This window comes from Danio rerio, chromosome 9 (genome assembly GCF_052040795.2).
Source record: "Danio rerio strain M-AB ecotype USA chromosome 9, GRCz13ab, whole genome shotgun sequence".
Lineage (NCBI taxonomy): Eukaryota > Metazoa > Chordata > Actinopteri > Cypriniformes > Danionidae > Danio > Danio rerio.
In genome coordinates, this window is record NC_141029.1 from 25712501 (window position 1) to 25735634 (window position 23134).

The window sequence follows — 23134 nt, forward strand, 5'->3', positions numbered from 1 at the left end:
AGGTCTTAGCGATTATTATAAATAAAAGTGAATAAATGATAACTGAGTGTTAATTTATGGGTGAACTAACCCTTTTGTCGTCTGGCTATTAAAACTCTCAGACCCCTGAATTTTCTAACTTCCACATAATTTCAGAACAAAAACCATTAGATATACCAATAGAGACAATAGAGTTGATGTAATATTTCTAAGATTTAAAAAAAAAAATACTGAAATAAATTAATAGAAATTATTACATCCCACAGTAAACCGATGTATAGAGCCCTGGAAATAATCTGTTTTGGAAAAACAAATCCTGCTCAGAACAAAATAAGAAGGCAATGTACTGTCTCTTATTAAGAGTTTTCATCCAATTACATGGAAAACACGTAATGTGAGTAAATGTATTGAGGCAGTGACATTAACAAATCCAATTAGAAATGATATAGAGTTTAATAATAAAATGTAAGGCAAGCAGATGAATATAATATGTGGAAATGCTATGTGGAGAGGATTAGTTCTCTTTCTTACTGAAAACATCCTGATAATGTACTCACCCTATCCAAGTTGGTAAATTCTTCAGTCAAAAAGAAATTATAGTTTTGATGGAAAACATTACAGATTTATTTCTCCATGTACTTTACTTTTATAGTACTCAGTGGTTTGAATTTGCAAATTGCCATTTTAATGCAGCTTCAAAAGGCTGTACTCTTTACCAACCAAGGAAAACATGCCTTATCAATAGAAACAATCTGTCATTTTCTTAAAAATATACAAATATAATAATGAAGTCAGAATTATTAGCCCCCATTTTCATTTTTTTAAATATATATTTGCCAAAGGATGTTTAATGATAATGTTTTTTTCTTCTGGAGAAAGTCTTATTTGTTTAATTTTGGCTAGAATAAAAAAAGTTTTACATTTTTAAACACCAGAGTCAATATATTATTTTAACTGTATATAAAATCAAGTGTTTAAAAGTTTCTGTTTTGTGGTTAAAAGTATATACATTTTTAATTGAAGAAAATGACAGATCATTTTGGCAGGCATAACCTTATTCCTTGACTTGGATAGTCAACTGGATTCAGAAAAACCTCAGTTTTAACTGAAAACCAAGAAAAAAATAGCATCTTGGAAGACAAGGGGTGAGTAAATAATCAGGAAATTTGCATTCTGGGTGTAAACTATTTTTTTTCCGCAGTCTACTGAGTAAAGAATAGTATCACTGTCTTTAAAATTAGTAGTTATATTAAGCATATTGCGTATACTGATCTTTAATTTTAAAGTTGCTTTCATTTTGTAGAGTAGTCATCTATAAACATTCTAAAGTGCAGATGTCAGAGAGTGACTGCAAGTCGAAAGACAAACCCTATCATGCGTGCTTGACTATGTGGTAAACTGTATTATTTTTAAACTATCTATGCTGAATAATAGCAGTGTTGCCTTATAAAAAGCTGCTAAAGAAATGAGTTCACTTCACATACTTTGCAACATTCACACTGTTAATAAAGAAAACCGAATCATCACTGAAATAACTGTGCCTGAATAATGTCTCTTTAGAGCTATTTTACTGAAATTACATTATTTAATAGCTAAAGCTAATATTGGCAGTACTGTTATTTTCATTTTCCCAACCATGTGCTTTGAAATAATTGGAGTTGTATAAAATGCTAGATTGAAAAAATAAATAAATAAACATATACAGTATAGAATATTGTACCTACTCTGGGTAAGGGTAACTGTCTGTGAGATCAACGCGTGAAGAAGCAATCGAGTTCTCCGACAAAAGGCTGTGGGAATCATAGCGTCGCATTGGACCGGGGGTGGAAGGGGTCGATTGCAGCCCCTCTGAGCCCACAAAAGTGCTTCGTCTGTAGGGAGGATACTCTGCTTGAAGATCATTTAAGGGCACAACTGAAAATGGAACTTGTGTTTTAGAGAGCGGGACTGATGAAATGGGCCCTTTTTCTTTTGGGTTGCTCTGTACTAGCTGAGCTGCAGCCGGAGGTGGAGCTGGATTTGAAGCTAGATTTGAAGCTGGATTTGAAGTTGGATTTGAAGTTGGATTTGGAGTACGTGGCTCAGGACGATTTTGGGTTGATGTATTTTTATCCTGAGGTGCTGAAGTGACAACCTTTGGTTGTTGTTTCTCTAATGTAAGAATCTAGTAGGAGGAAAGATGTGAAGGATTTGTTAACCATAGATTACATTTCAGAACAAACATAGCATTATTCAGCTAACATACAGAATTATTCTGCAAAAGATCTAAATAAGAAAAGGTTTTACCTAAGCAAGCATCTTTTGAAGCAACTCATACAACTACTGTCTATTTTCATGCGTTTAAACATAATTAATTTTTTACTTAGTTCACAGTTTTGTTTTGTTTTTTTAAGTGCCGCAAATTGCCTGACATATGTAATCTACTTTAGATGAAAAAAAAAAAAAAAATATATATATATATATATATATATATATATATATATATATATATATATATATATATATATATATATATATATATATATATATATATATATTACTTTGGAAAATATCTGAATGACAAAAAAATGTAAATCACTTAGCTACTCTGTATTAATTTATATAGAACTGTTGATTATATAGCATGTAAGACAAGTACATTATAAGTAACTGTAATTAAATGATCTAAAAATCAACAGTAATTCTTTACATTTTGCAGTGTGCGGTCATAACAGATGACATGCCTTTGACAATTTTACTTACTAAAATAAGTTAACCATGTTTCAACTTCATAGTTGTTTTAAGTCTATTTAATGTCATGTAGGCTAAAATTACTTGCAAGTTTAATTTGATTAAACATAAAAAAATATGATTATGAATATTTATTACAGTAACTTTTTACACCAGACACTGCCTAACAATTTGGGATGTTTCTAGCAGACCTCAAGCATCGATTCTTTATTTTGCATCAGCAGTCATTCAATAGGTGACAGAAAATGCACCTTCAATGAATGTAAAAAAACAATAAAGGTCTGTTCCAGTACTTTGTTCACATTCATGCTTAAATGTTTTATGCTTTTTGTAAAAAACTGTTCAAAGTTAAAACAAGGTTGTTTCCTGCTTAAAGCTTAACTCCCAGAAAAATAAACGTATGTATTTCACAATGGATTTCAGTACAATTACTGATTAACAAATTTGATTGTAACACTTTACAGAAGAATAAATTAGTTTGTTTAAATGTTAGAGCTGATTTATTTCCCTCACATACTCACCCTAAGAACAGCTTTCAACTTGACCTGGCTATTGGGTGCGGAGCGCTCCAGCTGAAAGCGCTGGTCCAAAGTCATGTCAGAAACATTGAGCAGCCGCACCAACGGCAGACTGAATTTGCCCAGTGAGGATTTCTTCTCATGTTCCTTTACCTGAGGCCACAGGGTAGAAAAGTGAGACTTTGTATGGCACATTCCTACTGTTTGTTATAGTTGTCAGTACTTTTATTTCTGTTTAGAATCTGTTTAACATAATACGAAATACGATTGTGTAAGGTCCACCCAGTTGGTCCAATGGAGGTGTCAACTGGTGGATGAAGGTTCAATGCCTGTTCGGCCCTTCCAGTGCACAATGTTGATTTACTCTAAATTCAACTCATATCTGACTCCAATTTGAATATGAGGTGGTTTAGAATATTAATATATTTATCTTTCGTTTTATCTGACTCCAATCATAAAACATTAAGAAGATTATATCAATATATAATTTAGATAAATGTTTGAACTTTTTGTCTTCACTTGTAACTATTACATTTGTTCATTCAGGTGCTCATGTCGCTCAGAGAGATCGGCCCGGCCGATGACGTATACCTAACGGTCACACTCTTTTCAGTCTTGAATATTAAACAGAGGTAGATGACTACTACTTTTAGATGGCCGCTCCCATGCTTGCTCATTCTAAAGTATTTTTAATTAGTCCTCCTTAGATGTACACCCTTGAGTAAAGACAATATAATTTCCAATCAGAGGTTAGGGTCATTATTATAAATGTAACCGACTACTGTACTCTATAATAATTTTGGTTTAACCAAGCCCATGGTTTCCCATATGAACTTAATTTAGAATAATATTAATTTCAAACAAAGGTCGGGTACCCAATCCAGGTTAGTCGTGCAACCCCTTGTTGTCCTAAACGGAAGTTAACGCCCTATCCACCTAAGTACACTTGAATCAATATCAAGAATCAGTCGGATCCCTAAAATACAATTAGTGTGCCCAATGCTCCATCTCAACTGGATTTTAGTCCATCTACTGACCTGACAAAGAAAGTGTCAAAACAAGGATACAGCGTAATCTAATGGAATGAATAATTACAGAGTAAGCAAAATATGTTCGAACATAACAATTTAATAGTCAGGTAAGTGTGTATTATGCCAATTCATTCAGTCAATTCATAAATGATCAATATAAAACATAAAAATTATAAAAGATAAATCCAAGATTAAAAGATGCATACCTAATTTCAAAATATACATAACATGGAGCATTAGAGCTCCATCTTGTGGGCTGATCTGGGTAAGCAGAATCGCGCCAAACATTTTTCAAACCTCCCCTTGAGTAGTAAATCCAAGAATCCCCTCAAGGAAAGGGGTGTGTGAATAACAAAAGGCATTTGCATTTAGTGGAAGAGTTTCTGCCTGTAGGAAAGGCACACCCTTCACATTGGTTCAAAAGATACCTGAAGTTATATATTTATTGCTTTGATTATGTCTATTTCTGAGGGAATGAGATTATTGTACCAGTCGCACTGAGACATTTCAAATGATATCAAACATGATAGATAAAGTCTGGGGAGCTGGCTTTTCCCGCATTCCTGCCTGCTGGGTTGTGGAGCTGATTGTCTCTGCTTTCGGCTCATATTTGAGTTGTCAAAGACATCAAAGTATTTGTGATATCTCACGCCTTACATATTGTGATTTTAAAAGTCTTACCTCAACATTTAACACTTGTTGTTTAACACTGTGCACAAAGAATGTGAAGCATTCATCAAAAATCGGGTCTTTTGAGGCAAACACAACCTGTCAGAACAAATAAACACTCTGATTAAACACTTCAGCTTCTAAACATCTGATAAACTGTTTATATTAATGTAGTTGTAATATTAGACAATAATAATACAAAAAAGTTACCTTGCTTTTCTGACTTTGCGGATCAATGGAAAACTCCACATAGGAGTTGGGATTATTTGTTTTTCTAGTGACCTGTGATATAAAATGAACATTGCTGTAAATAAAGCTCAATAAGAGCCTTACCCCCCAAATAACCCTGTTTATAGTTTAATCACAACCTTTCTATTGAGACTAGACAGATTTTCACAAATCTGTCACAGAATTCCATTTACCTCTGGAACAAATTTTTGAAATTGAGAGATTTAAACACTTCTGCACATCCCTGATTGCAAAACAGCTGCATGGAATATTTAGATAGCAATGCAACAAACATTTTTATGATTATAGAACTATGACACCGAGAAAACCACTAATATTTCTCTTTCAATTTGCATAATGTGTATGTGGTTAACGTGATCATTTTCATAGTTAAGCCACTGATGGAAACCAGTTGAACAGGTCGCTACAATTACAAAGCAGCAAAAACTCAAAGCTGCGCCTTGACTTTTTCATGCTGGCAGTTGAATATGATTTCATCTCTGGAATGTTCTCTTGCTCAGTGCAAGATGGCAAAAGGCTGCATTCCAAACACATGAGACAAATCAGCAGTGAAATAGCAAGACATCTAGCTTGTTGAGGTTTCTGTTTCACATTGTTTATGAGAAAGTAGAAAATCAAACTTTCCAGAAGGCTAAAATGAATAAAAATCACAATTATAATTTTATCATCGTATACTATATATATATATATATATTTTATTCGCTGTCCCTGATAAAAGAAGGGAATACGTCAAAGTAAAGCGAGTTAAAAATAAATTAAATAAAATGTTGTGTTTAAAGGGTGTAGATAAGTTCAAACCATTTTTTACCCGAGACTCTTTAGGTTGTTTTCCATGTTTTTCATTATGGGTGACTTCACGTTGATCTTTCTTTAAAGCAAAGAAAAATAGGCAAAAAAAAATCACATATAAATGCTTGTTCTGATTTATGGTTTCTATTATGACAGGCTGGCAATCATTTGATCGCATTGTACATTTATACTCACAGGCAGATTAGATGCACAGTCTAGATACAATGCCAGCATAGCACAAGCAAGCCCATCACTGGTCTGAAAGAAAAAATTAGTTACAAATTAGAAAAAAAAACACGTTCAAAGTTTAATGACGCTGTGACAGAGTGTGGTATCATGGGAGTTGTGGTCTTCATTACATCGTATGGGGCTTCTGCCTGAGCTAATGTATTAAAAACTTGAATGGTAGTATGAAGCAGAGTAATGCTTCGTTCACACTGCACGCATAAGAGTTATGCTATTGTCGCAAGTTATCAAGTACGTTGTTTTTCAGCGTCCATGTTTACAGATATGAGCAGAGCTAAAGTAGAAGTGCCATGATTGTTTTGGTATTGGGTCTAATTTTCCAGCACTGCTTATTCTCAGGGTGTGACGGTGGCACAGTGGGTAGCACAATCACCTCACAGCAAGAAAGTCACTGGTTCGAGCCTCGGCTGGGTTAGTTGGCATTTCTGTTACGAGTCTGTATGTTCTCCCAGTGTTGGCATGGGTTTCCTCTGGGTGCTCCGGTTTCCCCCACAATCCAAAGATATGTGGTACAGCTTAATTGGCTGTAGTGTATGTGTATGAACGCAATAATGTATGGGTGTTTCCCAGTGTTGGGTTGCGGCTGGAAGGCCATCCGCTGCGTAAAACATAAGCTAGATAAGTTTGCGGTTCATTCCGCAATGCTTACTCTCAATTATAGTGATTTAAACATGACCAAAAACACATTGAATGACAATTTTACCAAATAAGTGCGTTGACAATATTCACAAATTTTTCAATAGTCAATCAAATGCATTTATATGGTTAAAAACACAACAAATATTTAAAAATATGTCTTACCCAAACTACAAAATGTGAAGTACACAAGCTAAAAATCAAGAACAAAGCTTTTATAAACTGTCAAATAAAAAAAATAAAAAAATATTTAAAAAGCAGAGCGCAACTTCTCACACTTTCTAATTTATCCACATTTTAAACTGAAACCATATTCAGTGATGCAGAATTATTTTGTTAAATTCTTGGCATCGAAGCTCCATATAAAAATCTCCATATAAAGAGCAACCCAGGTCAAATTAACCAGAGGTTTGCGCTTAATGGAGAAATATTCAATTATTGTTTTAGTCATCTCTAATTGTAGGAAAGAAATATATTAACAAAATGATATGAGAATATGATTTTGCTCAAAATAATAAGACTAATGTTGACACAATCCTTCATTTCAGTATTTATGATGTTATTAATGTAAATATAGCACTGTATTCAATATAAACCTTTAAATTTATTGAACAGATATTTTTATGATATGCATTTAAATAATGTCCTCAACAAAGTTGCTTGGTTCTATACAGAACTTCTTTAAATGTGGTAGAATTTGTAATGAACTGTATATTTACAGAACAAGATTAAGCATGTTCTGTGAGTGAGTTGACAACAAAATTAAGCTGCAATGTGTATATTGCTAATTAAAAAGGAATAAAAATATGATTACCTCCTTCAGCAGTTCTGGGTTTGAGCACAAAGAAAACCACTGCAGTTTAAAATGTATCTGACCACTCTCAATGTCCTCCAGAGTGTACCACTGCAATGAAAATATAAGCGGTTTAGAAAATTAATTTCCCACTCCAATCAGCTGCCATTCAGTAAAAATGCAGCATGAGGCAGATCTTTCTCACCTTATCTATCTCTCGGTCTTTTCTCACATCCCCACAATCCATACTGAACCTGTGGCAAACAGTCCAAGCTCTCACACTAAATCACATACAGTGGGTGAAATAATGGCTATGATTTCAGCATGATCGACATTACCTGCCCAAAAAGTCATCAGCGTCTTTGTCTTCATCGTAGAGTTCCACCTCCAACTCCTGCCCCGGGGCTTCATGAATGACAAACTGTTTAAAGATATATTAATGAGATCTCTTCAAATTTTGTCATTTCCCAACTAAAAAGTCCTGCATATAAACCAGAACGGCAACTCATAATCACCTCATAAACTTCATTCCAGCGTGGATTCAGAGTTTCTTTGATGGTCTTTGTTTTGAAATGCTTGTTTCCAACTCTCAGCACAGTATATGGATCTGACTTGCCCTTTACTAGTCCCATCATGTGTGAGTCCTTTGCTACAAGATCGCGGGCTTCCAGAACATGGACGCGTACAACACCCTGAAGATGTTCACATAGTCTAACTTATTCTCCAGTTTAAAAACAAACATATATTTTGACAAAAACAACCAATCATGCTCAGTCTTACTCGAGGAAGAGGAAACCTCATTTGTTCAACCTTGACTTGATCAATTAAAGGGAAGCACATGCGATTGGGCAGAACCATGAGAGAGGCGATGACGTCCACAATGGCTGATTCTGACAAATGACTACAGAGGAAACAGACATTCAGATTTGATGGTGATGATGAACACAGAGTATCACGTTTGTCCTATTTATTGAGAAAAAGGGATTAGATATGTTGGATTTATCAACTAGAGGTCTGTAAGTGCAAGAGTTTCATAGGAAAAATGGGTGGCAGATTATGTTAGTTCATTCTTGGATTATTTTAGAAATGTATGAGATAAGAGCTTGCTGAAATAAATAACTACATTTGTACTAAAAATGAAATATTTATGATGGTTTGAGAAGCCAACATACTGTTACACTAAATAAACTTATTACTATTCTTCCATCTTCTTCTTAAGAATGCATCTCCTCCTAGACTGTTCATACTACAAACACCAAACTAACACCAAACCTCCAAACTATACTGAATTAAGTTGCTATATCTTTTCCAACTCATCCGACTTGCGGTTTTCCCAAAACTGTCCCGGAACATTTAGAAAAGTCCTATTGACTTAACATTGGACCAAACTTTATTACCTCATAACTTTGCACCAGCTCATTTAACTCAGACTACAAATCTGCCAATCACTGATGACCTTTCAACTTACTAGCAACACCCTAGCAACCACTTACAGCACCCTAGCAACTGTCCCACCCTACTGAAAAAACAGCTTAAACCAGCCTAGGCTGATTGGCTGGTTTTAGCTGGTCAGCCAGGCTGGTTTTAGAGGGGTTTTGGCCATTTCCAGGCTGGTTTCCAGCCATTTCCAGCCTGGTCTTAGCTGGTCAGGCTGGGAGATGACCAGCTAAAACCAGCTTGACCAGCCTAGCCAGACTGGGAGCCCAGCCAAAACCAGCTATGTCCAGCAGTACGTAATACTGTTTCCGGGTCCACTCATTTGAGTTAAGAAATTTTTCGCTTATAATCACTTTTCATTCATATCACACATTAAAGTGAATTTTATATAAAGTCATGTACACAACAATCTCTGGGCTTGCTGCATAACAAAAACCAAAATTTTAACAATCTATAAATAAATGAATCACTTTCTGGCCACTGGAAATTAGGCATGGACATATATATTGCGATCGTGATTTTCGAAAGTATTAAATGACTTTGTAAACGTTTATTATTACCATTTCGTGAGTCTCCCCATACAGTTGAATAGAGTGCTTGGACCCGAAAGCCGCTTCGCGTGACGTCACACTTAATAAGCGGATACACCAATCCATACTAGCAATATACTGATCCATACTAGAAACATACTAACACCCATCAATACTAAAAACACAAACATACTAATCGTATTAGTAACACGCTAATTCATACTAAAACCATGTTAATTTATGTTAGCAATATACAATTTTAGTGGTCTTATTAACCATAAAAAAAAATCACCCTAGAAACGCCTTAGCAACCATTCAAAATACAATAGCAACACCCTAGCAACAAATCAGAATACTCTAGCAACCCCCTGGCAACCACACAGAACACCTTAGCAACTGGCTAGCAACACCATAGCAACCACTTAGAACACCCTAGTAATTGCCTTGTAACACCTTAGCAACCATCTAGCAACACCTTAGCAGCAAACTAAAACACCCTAGAAATCACCTAGCAATGTCTTAGCAACCACTCAAATATCCTAGCAACATCTTAGCAACCATTCAGAATCAGAACACCCTAGCAACCCCTTAGCAACCACTCAGAACCATCAACCACCTAGCAAGAAACATGCTGATCCATACTAGAAACAAGATAACATACATGTAGTTATCTATCTATGCCAACTGTTTCAAACTTTTTGAAAACTACTTCAATGATTTAAACTTTACACTTCTTTAAACTTTCAGACTAGACTTTCTCAAGCCACCATAAAGTTTGTCAACAAACTTTAATTTATCAGTTTGTTTTGAAAGAGCATGAGATACATATATCAAATTCATAGTGAATGAGGATCCCTGAGATGCTTAATGTCATGTCAGGAGTACAGAGTACATCATCCGTAATATTATTCCTACAATACTGGAAAAGGGACACATAATCATGAATATTATTACATGTACTATTAATCCTGCAATGGTTTTTTATGGTATACACACTCTATACTGGTATGGCAACATTCCCTATCCTGAGGCACTTTTGAAGGTGAGTGTAGGGTGGCCAGATAATTTCCTGTTTGTTTTTCCCTATTGTTTTGTTTAGCCAACACAGATTAAATTTGATACGTTCCTACTTTACTATAATTTAACTTTTCAATGTTCTAGATAAACATTATTGACGGACAATCTAAAAACCCATTAATTATTTTTTCCAGATATTTCATTTTATTTAACGTGCTGTAGCTGTTTCTGAATGTAAAAAGTAAATGTTCTTCAGAGTTTTAAAGATCTAAATGCAAAACAAAAGTTAGTGCCTCCTGAAAGAAAAGAACTATTCTGAACAGGCAAAATAATCAGGATTTCTATAACTAATCTCGGGAGATCTGCAACAAATTTGCATAATATCAGTCTACGATCTTCATTGGCTACCTGGAGTGCCTGTGAACAACATCTATTCAAACACTCTCAAACAGTATACTTTGTAAATGTCAGGTTTGGGTTGATCAACTAATTAGGTTGGTCAACAATTTGTGTTGTTTACAGTGTAGAGTAGAATGAGAAAGCTCTGAAGCTGAGATTCAGATTTCAAGATTGACGTTTTGTTTTTGACACCAAGCAGTAGACCAATTACAACAGATTAGATCACTTTAGACTCTTTGAAATATGAGATGACAGGAAATGAATATTATGAAAAAGTGTTTTTGAACTTAAAAGCATGTTAATACATGCATAGAAGGTCTTAAAAACTAAATTTTAAACCTTCAAAATATTATAATATGGACACTTAAATGTACCTTAAACCTGGACCATCCAAAACGTTTGTAACTCCAGTCCAATTGATTTGCAGAGCCTATAAGTTCAATGTAAAATGTTTATAATAATAAAAACACACACATACATATATATGTGTATGTGTGTGTGTGTGTGTATATATTTATATATACATACATATGAAGTCAGAATCATTAGCCCCCCTGAATTATTAGCGCCCCTGAATTATTAGCGCCCCTGTTTACTTTTTTCCCCAATTTCTGTTTAATGGAGGGAAGATTGTTTCAGCACATTTCAAAGCATAGTAGTTTTAAAAACTTATTTCTAATAACTGATTTATTTTATCTTTGCAATGATGACAGTAAATAATATTTTACTTGATATTTTTCAAGACACTTCTATTGACCTTATTATAAAATGCGGAGGTGCGCCTGTTTTCGCGATTGTCTTAGGCCCCGTTTACACTAGTGCGTATTAGTTTTAAAACGGCGTTTTAGAATGAAAACGATCCGCGTCCACACTCGCGTTTTACCCAGCGTTTCTGAACTGCTCACCGTCCACACCAAAACACTGAAAACGCACATCACGTGACCACACACACACACTTTGGCAATCGCTGGAGCCCATCTACCCAGATGAGAGCTCTGCTAGTCGGACTTCTCATCAAGCATCTCCCGCTGGATCTAATCTCACTATATTTATTAAACGTGATATTTCATTCATCTTGTTGTCTTTATCTAACGACATATTCCCTGACTTTGGTCACTGGAATCTATTACTTGTTCTCAGGTAACGTGTTTTGGCTGAGCGCAAAGATAAGTTAATGATGTAAGCACGTAGCCTATTCTGTATATTGACTGATCGCTTGCCTTTATTTCCTATAATGTATAAACTTATTGTATGTTATACTTTTATAATGGCCATTATCGATTATTAAAACTGATATTCAGCAAAAGAGAGGCTGTGTTTCGTATTTTCACTGAAATTGAAAGGAGGCAGTTGTTATCGGCTCCGTTTTGTTATATATATGAACACAGTGAAGATGACGCTCATGCAGCACGACGCCTCAACATTTCTGCTGTCTGTTTAGTTGTTAATATTAAAATAAAAATAGGCAGTTCCTTATATCAAGTTTACATTTTATTGTTGAGAAAGTGAAACAACGTAGCCAGGGTGATGTGAATGAAGTTATAAAGTACACTGTTCCCTGTGAAGATTGACGCGTGTCCTCGGTATGTTTTCCATATCAAACTGAGAAGAAGAGATGCAGCCTTGATCAAACTTGCGAAGTCTGAACTTACACGGAGAAGATTCAGGACTGAACTGTGTGTTAGGCTACTTAATATTGAGGAAAAGCCCCAATCAGAGAGGCGAATGTCTGCAGCCCCGCCTCCGTTTTCAGATGTCTCCGTCTTTCCCCATCCACACTGAGACGGAGCAGCAGCGTTTTAGAATGAAAACGCCCTCTCCAGCGTTTTCGAAACGCTCCGTTTTCGGCGCTCGAGAACTCCGGCGTAGTGTGGACGGATGGCGTAACCGTAGCAAAACTTATGCGTTTTCAAACTAAAACGCATTAGTGTAAACGGGGCCTTAGAACTTCCGATTCAGTAGCCTATGGGAGAAATGACTAGGAATAATAAACGGCAGAAAATGGCCAAACTACTTGCTCAACAAACAAATGTTTGCATGACTACACAGACCAAGTAGCATAATATAATAAGAAAATATTAAATTGCAACATCAAGCAGCGTAACGAGCAGTTGTTAACGTCAAAAAATGAATGGAAGTGAATGTGACCGGAAGTCGCGAGACAAAAAGATTCAAATGGCAGCGCCCACTCGACAGCTGAGAATAAGGTGAATACATCTGATAGTGACATTTAAAGGCTTAACTAGGTTAAAAAGGTGAACTAGACAGGTTATAGTCATTAGGCAAGTTCTATAACGATGGTTTGTTCTGTACACAATCGAAAAAAAATTAGCTTAAAGGGGCTAATAATTTTGTCCCAAAAATTGTTTTAAAAAAATTCAAAACTGCTTTTATTCTAGCCGAAATAAAACAAATAAGACTTTTTCTAGAAGAAAAAACATTATCAGACATACTGTGAAAATTTCCTAGCTCTGTCAAACATCATTTGGGAAATTTTTAAAAAAGAAAAAAAAATCAAAAGGGGGCTAATAATTTTGACTTCAACTGTATATATATATACCCAGTATATATATATATATACTTTAAACAAAAAAGTATATATATATATACTTTAAACAAACTTTAAACAAACCAATTTTAAGCATTGTCCATACTCACAGGTCGACGAATGAAAAACATAGTGACTCCACCTACAAGGGGTGCCTGGCCAATCAGAGGTTCTAGAATTACACGCAGCATCCCCTGAAGCTAAACGACAACAACATCAATAATATTAATGATAATGATAAAACATACATAGCTTTCATTTTCATTTTCTTGTACATTGAATGAGGTAATTAATGAGGGGAGAATGACATAATGGCTTGATCATCGCATCACAGCAAGAAGGTCGCGGGTTCGAGTCCCGACTGGGTCAGTTGGTGTTTATGTGTGGAGTGAGCATGTTCTCCCTATGTTCGCATGGGTTTCCTCCAGTTGCACCGGTTTAATTGGGTCTAAAGACATGCGCTATAAGTGAATTGAATAAACTAAATTGGTCGTAGTGTATGAGTGTGAATGCAAGAGTGTATAGATGTTACTTGGTTGTAGCTGAAAGGGCATCCATTGTGTAAAACATATGCTGGATAAGTTTGCGGCTCATTCTGTTGTGGCGACCCCTGATTAATAAAGGGACTAAGCCGAAGGAAAATGAATGAATGAAGGAATTAATTAATTAATTAGGGGACAAGATGCTGCCACATTTACAGTCAATGCCTATGGAGGCTAAGAGAGGTCAATGAGCTGCAACTTAAGAAAACTAAAAGCAAAAAGAAAAAAACAGCATCAAATTAAGAAAATATATTTATTGGTTTGACAGCACATGTGTTGCAAATCCTCACAATGCAAACACAAATCAAAAATGTGCTGCAAATCTTCATACACATTCAAATAGCATGGACCACAACAGAGAGGTTTCACATGGATGAACTGAAAAAAAGTGATGGACCTGGCTGTGATTTGCTTTTTGTGCAGTGACTACTGCTCAGTGAAGTTGTAGGTGACCTGAAAGGTGAGATTTTTTATTTATTTGAACACCCTGATTACATGATTCCCTTGTCTTTTGCATATTATTTATCAGTCTAAATAAACTATTTAAAATAACTAAATTAACTTAATATCCTCAAGGAAATAACATTTCTAGATTAATAAAACTAAATTCGCAATGCATCAATAATTGTTAAAAATGAGGGCAAATTAAATTGCAGATAGGAATAATATTTTTTAAATGATATTTTAGTGGGCTAATGATGCAAAATGACTACATAATACAAATGCAACATGCTGAGTCAACTTTTGTTTTGTTTTTTTTATATCAGAATGCGCATGTGCTGTTAGGATTTGCAACACATTTCTTTTATTTGTGTTTGCATTGTGAGGATTTGCAACACGTGTGCTGTCAAACGAATGAAGACATTTTCTTAATTTGCTGGTGATTTTGTTATTCGCTCTGCGGCATGTTGAGCTCTCTAGGCCAGCGTACAAATCTTTTAAATGATGCTAATCAATTTAGGCAAATAAACAATCAAATAACTATCTAATATTTGTAACACTGGCTGAAGGATCTACAGGTTTTCAACATTGGTCATAATGAGAAATGCTTCTTGAGCATTAAAGCAGCATGTTAGAATGACTTCTGAAGGATCATGTGATGGCTGAAGACAGAAAAAAATACTGCTAAGAGTTTCAGTTTGAATCACTGAAATGCATGATACATGGAAGTATCACTTCAAAAATTCAGTACTTTCCTTCACTAACCTGAAGCCCTTTGATTCCTACTTTAATGGCTCGGTTTACATCAGCATCAATGTCCACATCAGCCTCGTAACTACAGTTGATGAAAAGAGCAGAGTCGTAAAACATATCAGATTTAGATGGTTACAAGACCACACATTACAGCAGTCATAAAGGAGTTAGTACACTAATAAAAATGATTCTGAGCGTTTGTAAATATTATCAGGTTTAATTAGTGAAATCAACAAAAAAATGTAAGTTCGTAGCTTTACATGAATAAATGTAGTTTAGAATTCATCAGGGTTTGTTCAAAACACAAGACATTGTGCCTTTTTTATTTACTCAGTTTTTCTGAGTAATCTCAGACAAACATTTTTTGTACTCGTAGACAACATAACATAACCTTGTTAAATTTACAAAATAACTATTCCCCTTTGTCTTTGACTGGGAAACCCCATTTGAAAGAAGAAGTGGAAGTGCAGTGCCAGTAGTTGCTGCATGTGCTAATGCTAATGGCGGATTTGTTTTTACTCTAAGTTGACACTAACATTTGCAAATCTGACTATAACAATGCATGTAGTGAAAAATAATGTTAGATTTTATGTTTAGTGCAGGATTAGTAGTTAGATTCTTTCAGTTTAACCTCTTTACACAAGAATATAGCTTCAATATTTTACCAGACTGTATGTTGTAGTGACATTAACTTCTTAATTCACGTCGAGTCCAAAATACTTAATAATTATTTTATCTTCAATGGAATAAAAACGAGTAGGCCTACATAATATTTGTACGCAACTATGCTTTGATTTATTTCTACTCACCTAGCTGCACTGATGGCATCTGTTAGAACAAAATGTACATGTTTGGAGAAACACTGATTCATTCTCACGTTTGTAAAATATTCTGTCAAGATGACGGTTTTAAGTTCTTTAACTTAAATTACATGTAAAGGGCCTTTCAGAGAAGCTATCCTTGGTCTTAAGCCCTCTTTTCAAACATTGTTTAAAGTCAAGATAATGCTAAAAATCATGTTAGTTATTATGCAAGCCAGGCTAGAAAATTAAAGTAGAGTAATAAAAGTGCCTCAGATACCCAGTGCTAGTTTCAACATCTTTGTTCTCTCTTTTGAAAATGCTGATTTTTTTTTTTTCACAAGATTTTTAGATAACGATTTAAATAAAATTTTTCTAGTTAAACTATTTGCTATGGATTTGGATTATTGCATTGGTCAATTAATAATTATTACACTGTCCCCAACAGGTGATTCACTTGACAAGTGCACTGGATAAGGGTATGTAATGTTTAAGAAATTGGTTTATTATGTTAACTGTTTACAAGCTGATTGCAGTGCATTAAATTCAGACTTGGACAGGTGGAAGATTGATATTGACATTGACTCCAAAAGACAAATTGTTATCAGACGCTTAATACTCTTCCTTGGTAAAAATACGGACTACTAGGTAATTTATTTATTTTTATTTTTTTATTATTATTTTTTATGTGAAAACCTTTAACAAAATATGTGAGATCATACAAAATGCATGTTATTTTTTATTAAGTACTGTTTTGAGTAACATTCTATATACAAGATGTTTACATATAGTTTAAAATACAAAAACCTAGCTCAAAATATTACATTAGCACCCTGCAAAAGTTTACATACATTGGTTTTTAATATGGTTTGTGGTTTCCGGATGATCTACAAGTGTACATGCATACAAACGTTATGTTTGTACTGAAAAGTTGAACTCTGAAAAGTTAAATCCTCCATGTCCTGCACATTCTTCAGTTTTTCAGCATCTTCTGCAGATTTGAACCCTTTCCAGCAGTGATCGTATGATTGTGGGATTTGTCTTTCAGTCTTTTCACTCTGGGGATGATTGAGGGACTCAAACAAAGCTATTAACTCACTGATGCTCCAGAAGTAAATGCAAGGCAGTAAGAGCCAAAAAAAAAAACACTCTTTTAATCTAAATATTAAGGTAAATTGCAATTTGCTTTTTGGGAAACATGCAAGTGTTTTCAGTTTTTTTTAAGTAAAATATGATATTTCAAAATTATATTTCAACAAAATAAGAAAAGAAATGCCCTCTTAATGCCCTGTGATTCCTTTTGAAGCATAAGTGAGCATTTAAACCTTTTTAACAGTTGTGTTTATGTCCCTCAATCAACCTCAGAGTGAAAAAATGAATCTCACTATCATACAGTCGCTGCTGGAAAGGGTTCAAATCTGCTGATGAAAAACTGATGAATCTGCAGGACATGAAGGATTTTTCTAAAAAACAGCAGTCAGTGTAACTGTTTAGAACAAAGAAAAGACTCATGAACCATAACTATAAAGTAGAAAAGCCAAGGGTGAGAAAACTTTTGCAGAGGGCTGTTTTAATAATTTAAGCTATGTTTTTGTTTTGTGGACTATTTAAGTAAATTTTACAGTTTAAGTAAGTAAAATATCTTCGCACAGTGAATATATATATATATATATATATATATATATATATATATATATATATATATATATATATATATATATATATATATATATTACATTAGCAAATATAAATTTAAATTTTAATTATTTCTGTGATTTATTTTTTCTACAGGTTTAAGATGACTACGATTCTATAACCATTCAAGAGCGCCACCGTTCACTTGTGGACAACCATAGAGAGAGCAAATGTACTTTTTGGAGCAGCTTCTTGCACCTACAGTACCTCATGGGCCGCATGTATGCACTGGAACTAAGCTATCCAAAGCAACTCAAATACAACTTTGAGGTCTTTCACAAGGGCTTCTTGACGACAAACTTGACGACAAACAGTAACATGTTCCCCAATGCCCACGATCTCAAGGTCAGCTTATTGGCCTAAAAGCCATACAGACATTGTTGATAGTAGTGGGATTTTGTTGGGTCACTTCACTTACATTGTACTGTTCAGAATCTTCAGGTTTACCTAAAGTACTTTTTGAGGTGGCTTTTTCACATTTGGATCATACTTGTGGGTCAGCTGAAGGGTTAGTTGACCAAAAAAAATTTGTTTTTATTTTACTGTTTTTTTCTCCCTAAAGTGGTTTCAAACCTTTGCTTCTTTCTTCTGTTGAACACTAAAGAAAATTATTTAAGGAAAGCTTATTCTGTAACTATTGACTTTCACAGTAGGAAAAACCAAATAGTTGTGTTCAACAGAAGACAAAAAGGTTTGGGTGAGAAAACAAGTAACAAGTAAAGGGTGAGAAAACGATGACAGAATTTCTATTTTTGGGTAAACTATCCCTGTGCTTGTGAAGTTTTTTTTTTTTTTTTTTTTTGCCCAGTGTGAATATAATTTGATTTACAGCATTATCAGTTAATATAACATATGTTTAGGATGCATAAAAAAAGTCCAATCCAAATAAAGTTTGGTTTTCTGTGAAGATTTTTCACTTGCTAGTTTACAATGCGTATGTTACTGTTTTGGTTGCAGTTAGGGATTAATAAACACAAATAATATTGTGTAGAAAATAGTCTGAACCACCCATATTAATTCCTTTGTGTTCTATCATTTTATATGTTTTGATGGAGTCAAAAAATGGTATGTTGAAATGTATATTGAAGAAAAAAAATAAAACCTGTCATTTTTCACATATCTTGTAATTTATTTACAAAATTTGCCAGCTTTATGTAATATTTTGCTTAAGAATTTGTAATATAGACAATAAAAAAAGATGTTGGTTTCAATAAAAAAATGCAAGTTCATAACTCATTAGGTTATGTAGATCACACAAACAAAATAATGGTAAGAGAAATAGAAAAATTAAGTAAAGTTTATGTGAAAATTTTATTTCGACAAATATAAAAATTAAGTAATATATACAAGGCCTAGTATTGTTACATCTACATAATAAAGCTATGCACAAAAAAATCATTACTTTTTTTAAGTAAAAGAAGCAGAAAATTTTTATCAGTGTATGGTAATCTAGTATCAGACCAATGTTTAATGCTATAGCTCACACAATGTTGAGATCAAGAATGACTTCTCTTGTTTCCAGCTCATCTGTATACGCCCGAATGCCAGTAATAGTTGGAGCCTGAAAAACAAATTCAGTTTTAAGCTCTTTAATGTTTGCTCAGATACTTCTGATGGTGGAGTAATTCCTGTGAAGAGCACTGCGCTATTGATTATGCATGGAATTATACCTTCTGTCCCATGTGAACTTTAGTAAAGGTGAAAGTCTTTAGATGAGGGTGGACTGATCTGACCACTGTCTGGATGTTTTCAATGAGTAGTTTCTCCATGTACACTCCGAAGAACGGCCATGACTGCTGAAGAATCTACAACAAATAAGTACATTTATGGATGTACATTTAAGGCAAAAACATGGAAACTGAACAGAATCTCAGCATGCAGCCAAATTTGTGAGAAATGAGTCTAATAGATTCATTTGTTTATTACAAGTGTGCTTATACATACGACAGGTATTTGCCTGGGAGAATCTTGCAATGCAAGTCAGAATAACAAAAATAAATTGGGTCTCAGAGGCAAGTCCATAACTTCAAAAAGGCCTCCCTTTTTGGAAATGTTGGTGTTTTTCAGTTATGTCAGGGATTTATTTTAAATCACACCTTTTTGCTTAATATGCTTTTTATAATCGTAAACAGAAGAAAGAAAGAAAGAAAGAAAGAAAGAAAGAAAGAAAGAAAGAAAGAAAGAAAGAAAGAAAGAAAGAAAGAAAGAAAGAAAGAAAGAAAGAAAGAAAGAAAGAAAGAAAGAAAGGGACATTCTTTATTCGATATCGCACATTACACTCACAGAAAAAAATTGCAAGAAATTACAAGAATTTTACAATTCCTAAGTTGTTACTGTATTAAAAAAGTCTAATTTATTTTACACCGCAGCAGCAGCCATGTAATAAAATAAGGTTAAGATAATGTTATACATCCAGCCAGTTGCCAAATAAAACCCCCAACAAACCACTGTGCATGGGCAGAAATTTTACCTTGTTGATCCAAGCAGCCTTCTCAACATCTGCAAAATGAATCTATCCCGAACAGAGGAAATGAAAGTAATTAATAAACAAACAATTAATTAAAACAAACTATTAAACAAGAAATTAATAAAAACAAATTTGATAACATGCAGACAGACTGTTTAAACACCAAAGAGATTTTCAGACCTACAGTCCAGCATTTATTATTATATTTTATATGGTTATGGATATCATGTGGCCTATTATATATTATTTCAACAGCTAAAAAATAATGTACATTATTTCACCCTGGTTATGTATAAAGAAGACAACCTCTCAACATTAGACAGGTAGCCTTTTGGCACAAAAATTCATATGGCTAGTTTTGTCACAGTTAAACGGATAGTTCACCCAGAAATGAAAAATCTGCCATTATTGACTTACAGTATACCTTTTCAAAACTTTGGGTTTTTTTCTTCTACTTAAAACAAATGAACATATTTTGAAGAAAGCAAGAAACCTGTAACCATTCACTTTCATGCATTTGTTTTTCATACATCGGAAGTGTTTGGTTACATGATGAACAGAAGAAAGAAACCCATAAAGGTTTAGAACCACTTAGGAGCATTTTTTTGTTTGTTTGTTTTTTTGATAAACTGTCCCTTTATTTTATCTACCAGTATCGCAGTATTGAACTACCTTGTGTCTCATTCTGCCTGACTAAAGAAAGCAAGTTATACAGGTTTTGAACAATGAAGGAACCCTAAACAAAACATTTTAAGTTTAGATTGGAGAAACATGACATCTTGGGAATTGTAGTTAATATAAAAGCTGAAGAATGTAATTTAAAAGGTTAAATGCTCAATAAAACAAATCATAATCCATTTTATATTTTTCAGCTTTCAAGTACCGCATTAAAGGGTGTGTCTATTTCTGGTTTTAAAGCAGGGTTGGGAGTTTTCATTAAAAAAAATCTCACCTGACACCTTTTTGTATGATGTTCCTAAAGCAACACAACATGGACCCACCCCTATCAAAAGCATTCACCATTGTTTGGATATTAAGCAGTATGCATATACACATAGTGAGTAACCTTCACCATTTTCTAATTGATTTTCATCATAAGAAATAAACTCACGGACACTCTATAGCCCTCATGTTGCACAATTATTAATCCAAGAGGTCAAAATGAGCACCCACCCAAGGTGGCATGTCCATGGCTTTGAGTTCAGTACTGATCACGTCCTTCTCATTTTCTAAAAAGTCAATGGCTGTGTCGATTCTCTGCTCTTTCCACCTGCGGTTGTTTTTCCACATGGTCCACATAAACATGCTCAGAAGAATCCAGCTGACGCTTAGTCCAAATGTGCCCGTCAAATACACGGGGTAGCAGATGGCTATCGCCCTCATCATGAACATCAGGAACTCCAGGATCATCTGACTGACATCCTTCGGCTTGAGTCCCTCCGGTTGTTCGGTGGAGAGAGGGGGCTCGTTGACCCCGTTACTCATTCTGATTACAAAGTCTGACTCAAACTTCTCAAGTAGTAAAAAGTAAAAGCGCCCTAATTAATGTGTCGTTAGAGATCGCCTGGCGATGGCTTGGCTGATCGGTTGCTTCTCCAGACTACCTGATACAGTACAAACCATCAGATCGACACGGCAGATCAATCCTTTACCGAGCCGTGCACAGCATCACCTCACCCATCACTGCGTTTACTTCTCCGCTAAGCCGTCGTGATTGTGTCAGTTTCTGTAAACTTCCGTGTTTCCCATCCATTGGGGTTTTGTACCTGCCTTGGCCTCGAAGTAGACACGCCTAAATTCCACCCTTTTCTCGGCATGGGAAAGAGTAGGCTAGATCTGTTCATGTTGACAAACAGGAAATCTGTTGCGAGTTTAGAAATTATGTTCTTTTGGCTTTACTTTAAGATAATTGATTAATGACTGATTAATTAGTGTGCGGCAGAGATGGGGGGGGGGTATAGGGGGGCATAAGCTCAGGGGTTTTTATAGCCTAGAACATCAGTTGAACTGAATGTCAAAATGTGCAACAAAATGATTGCTCACTTTATAGATAAATGAAATTACATTTTATACACAAAATAATATTTTTTTATTTAAAGACTAATTAAAGTGTAAAACCAATTTGTTTGAGGCATATAGCTCATTTTAGCCTTTTTATGTCAAATGATTATTGTTGTAAATATGAAAGATGGTTTGTATACACAATGTTAAAGTAAAGAGCATTTTATATTGTGTCTTCACATTTGATGTTGTATAGCAGCAGCGCTATTGACTGTTTTGCACCATCTCGTGGAGCTTCAATGCATTTGCAACAGTGCCTTTTATACAAGCTATGGAACTCATAATATAAATTCGAAGAATATTACAAACAAGGACATGTCTCTCAAATGCGAAATTGACGAAAAAAGTCACAGAAAAAGCCTGATTAAAATGCTTAATTTGCATCGTAAAATTTAAGAACAAACTAGTAATCAGCAATCTTGCGTCATTAAGATATCTGATGTAATAAACACTGATCGCTGAATAATAATATATCAAGTGTGCTTACTGTATCGCCTTAGTTGGCTTCATTTAATTATATAAATAAATTCTATGACATTTTTAGAAATATGAAGAGAAAAAGATCTGTCAGAAGTGGGATTCGAACCCACGCCTCCATTCGGAGACCAGAAATCCCTTTTTACGGGAAGGTTTGAACCTTGAGTCTGGCGCCTTAGACCACTCGGCCATCCTGACAACTGATGTGCTGGGGACAAAAAGGACATACATATTTAAAAGTTTGCCTGAGCTGCACTAGTTGTCTTTCAAAATGAATGCATAGAATAGAAAGGTGAGCCGAACCTTTTTTAAAGGTAGCTACCGGTT

At 34.6% G+C, this 23134-nt stretch overlaps 1 protein-coding gene and 1 non-coding gene across 3 annotated transcripts in view; both read right to left on the minus strand.

Annotated features, from left to right (window-relative positions):
* Positions 1-22016, minus strand: part of esyt3 (extended synaptotagmin-like protein 3) — a 25035-nt gene extending 3019 nt beyond the window's left edge. Inside the window, exons 1-18 of one of the 2 annotated variants that reach the window (XM_087266436.1) lie at positions 21443-22004; positions 20273-20314; positions 19473-19607; positions 19287-19363; positions 15320-15389; positions 13239-13771; positions 11398-11780; positions 8421-8541; positions 8156-8332; positions 7979-8061; positions 7846-7894; positions 7662-7751; positions 6161-6223; positions 5985-6044; positions 5138-5209; positions 4940-5026; positions 3231-3380; positions 1704-2143 (exon numbers count right to left, since the gene is read on the minus strand). In XM_087266436.1, coding sequence (XP_087122562.1) covers positions 1704-2143; positions 3231-3380; positions 4940-5026; positions 5138-5209; positions 5985-6044; positions 6161-6223; positions 7662-7751; positions 7846-7894; positions 7979-8061; positions 8156-8332; positions 8421-8498 — 1349 coding nt within the window. In that variant the 5' untranslated portion in view covers positions 8499-8541; positions 11398-11780; positions 13239-13771; ... (3 more) ...; positions 20273-20314; positions 21443-22004. 2 annotated transcript variants of the gene reach the window in all.
* Positions 22017-22895: 879 nt separating this feature from the next.
* On the minus strand, positions 22896-23005 carry trnal-caa (transfer RNA leucine (anticodon CAA)). Its single transcript has 2 exons — positions 22968-23005; positions 22896-22941 (listed from the first exon to the last, which is right to left on the minus strand). It is a non-coding gene; the product is annotated as a tRNA-Leu (tRNA).
* Between the last annotated feature and the right edge of the window lie 129 nt (positions 23006-23134).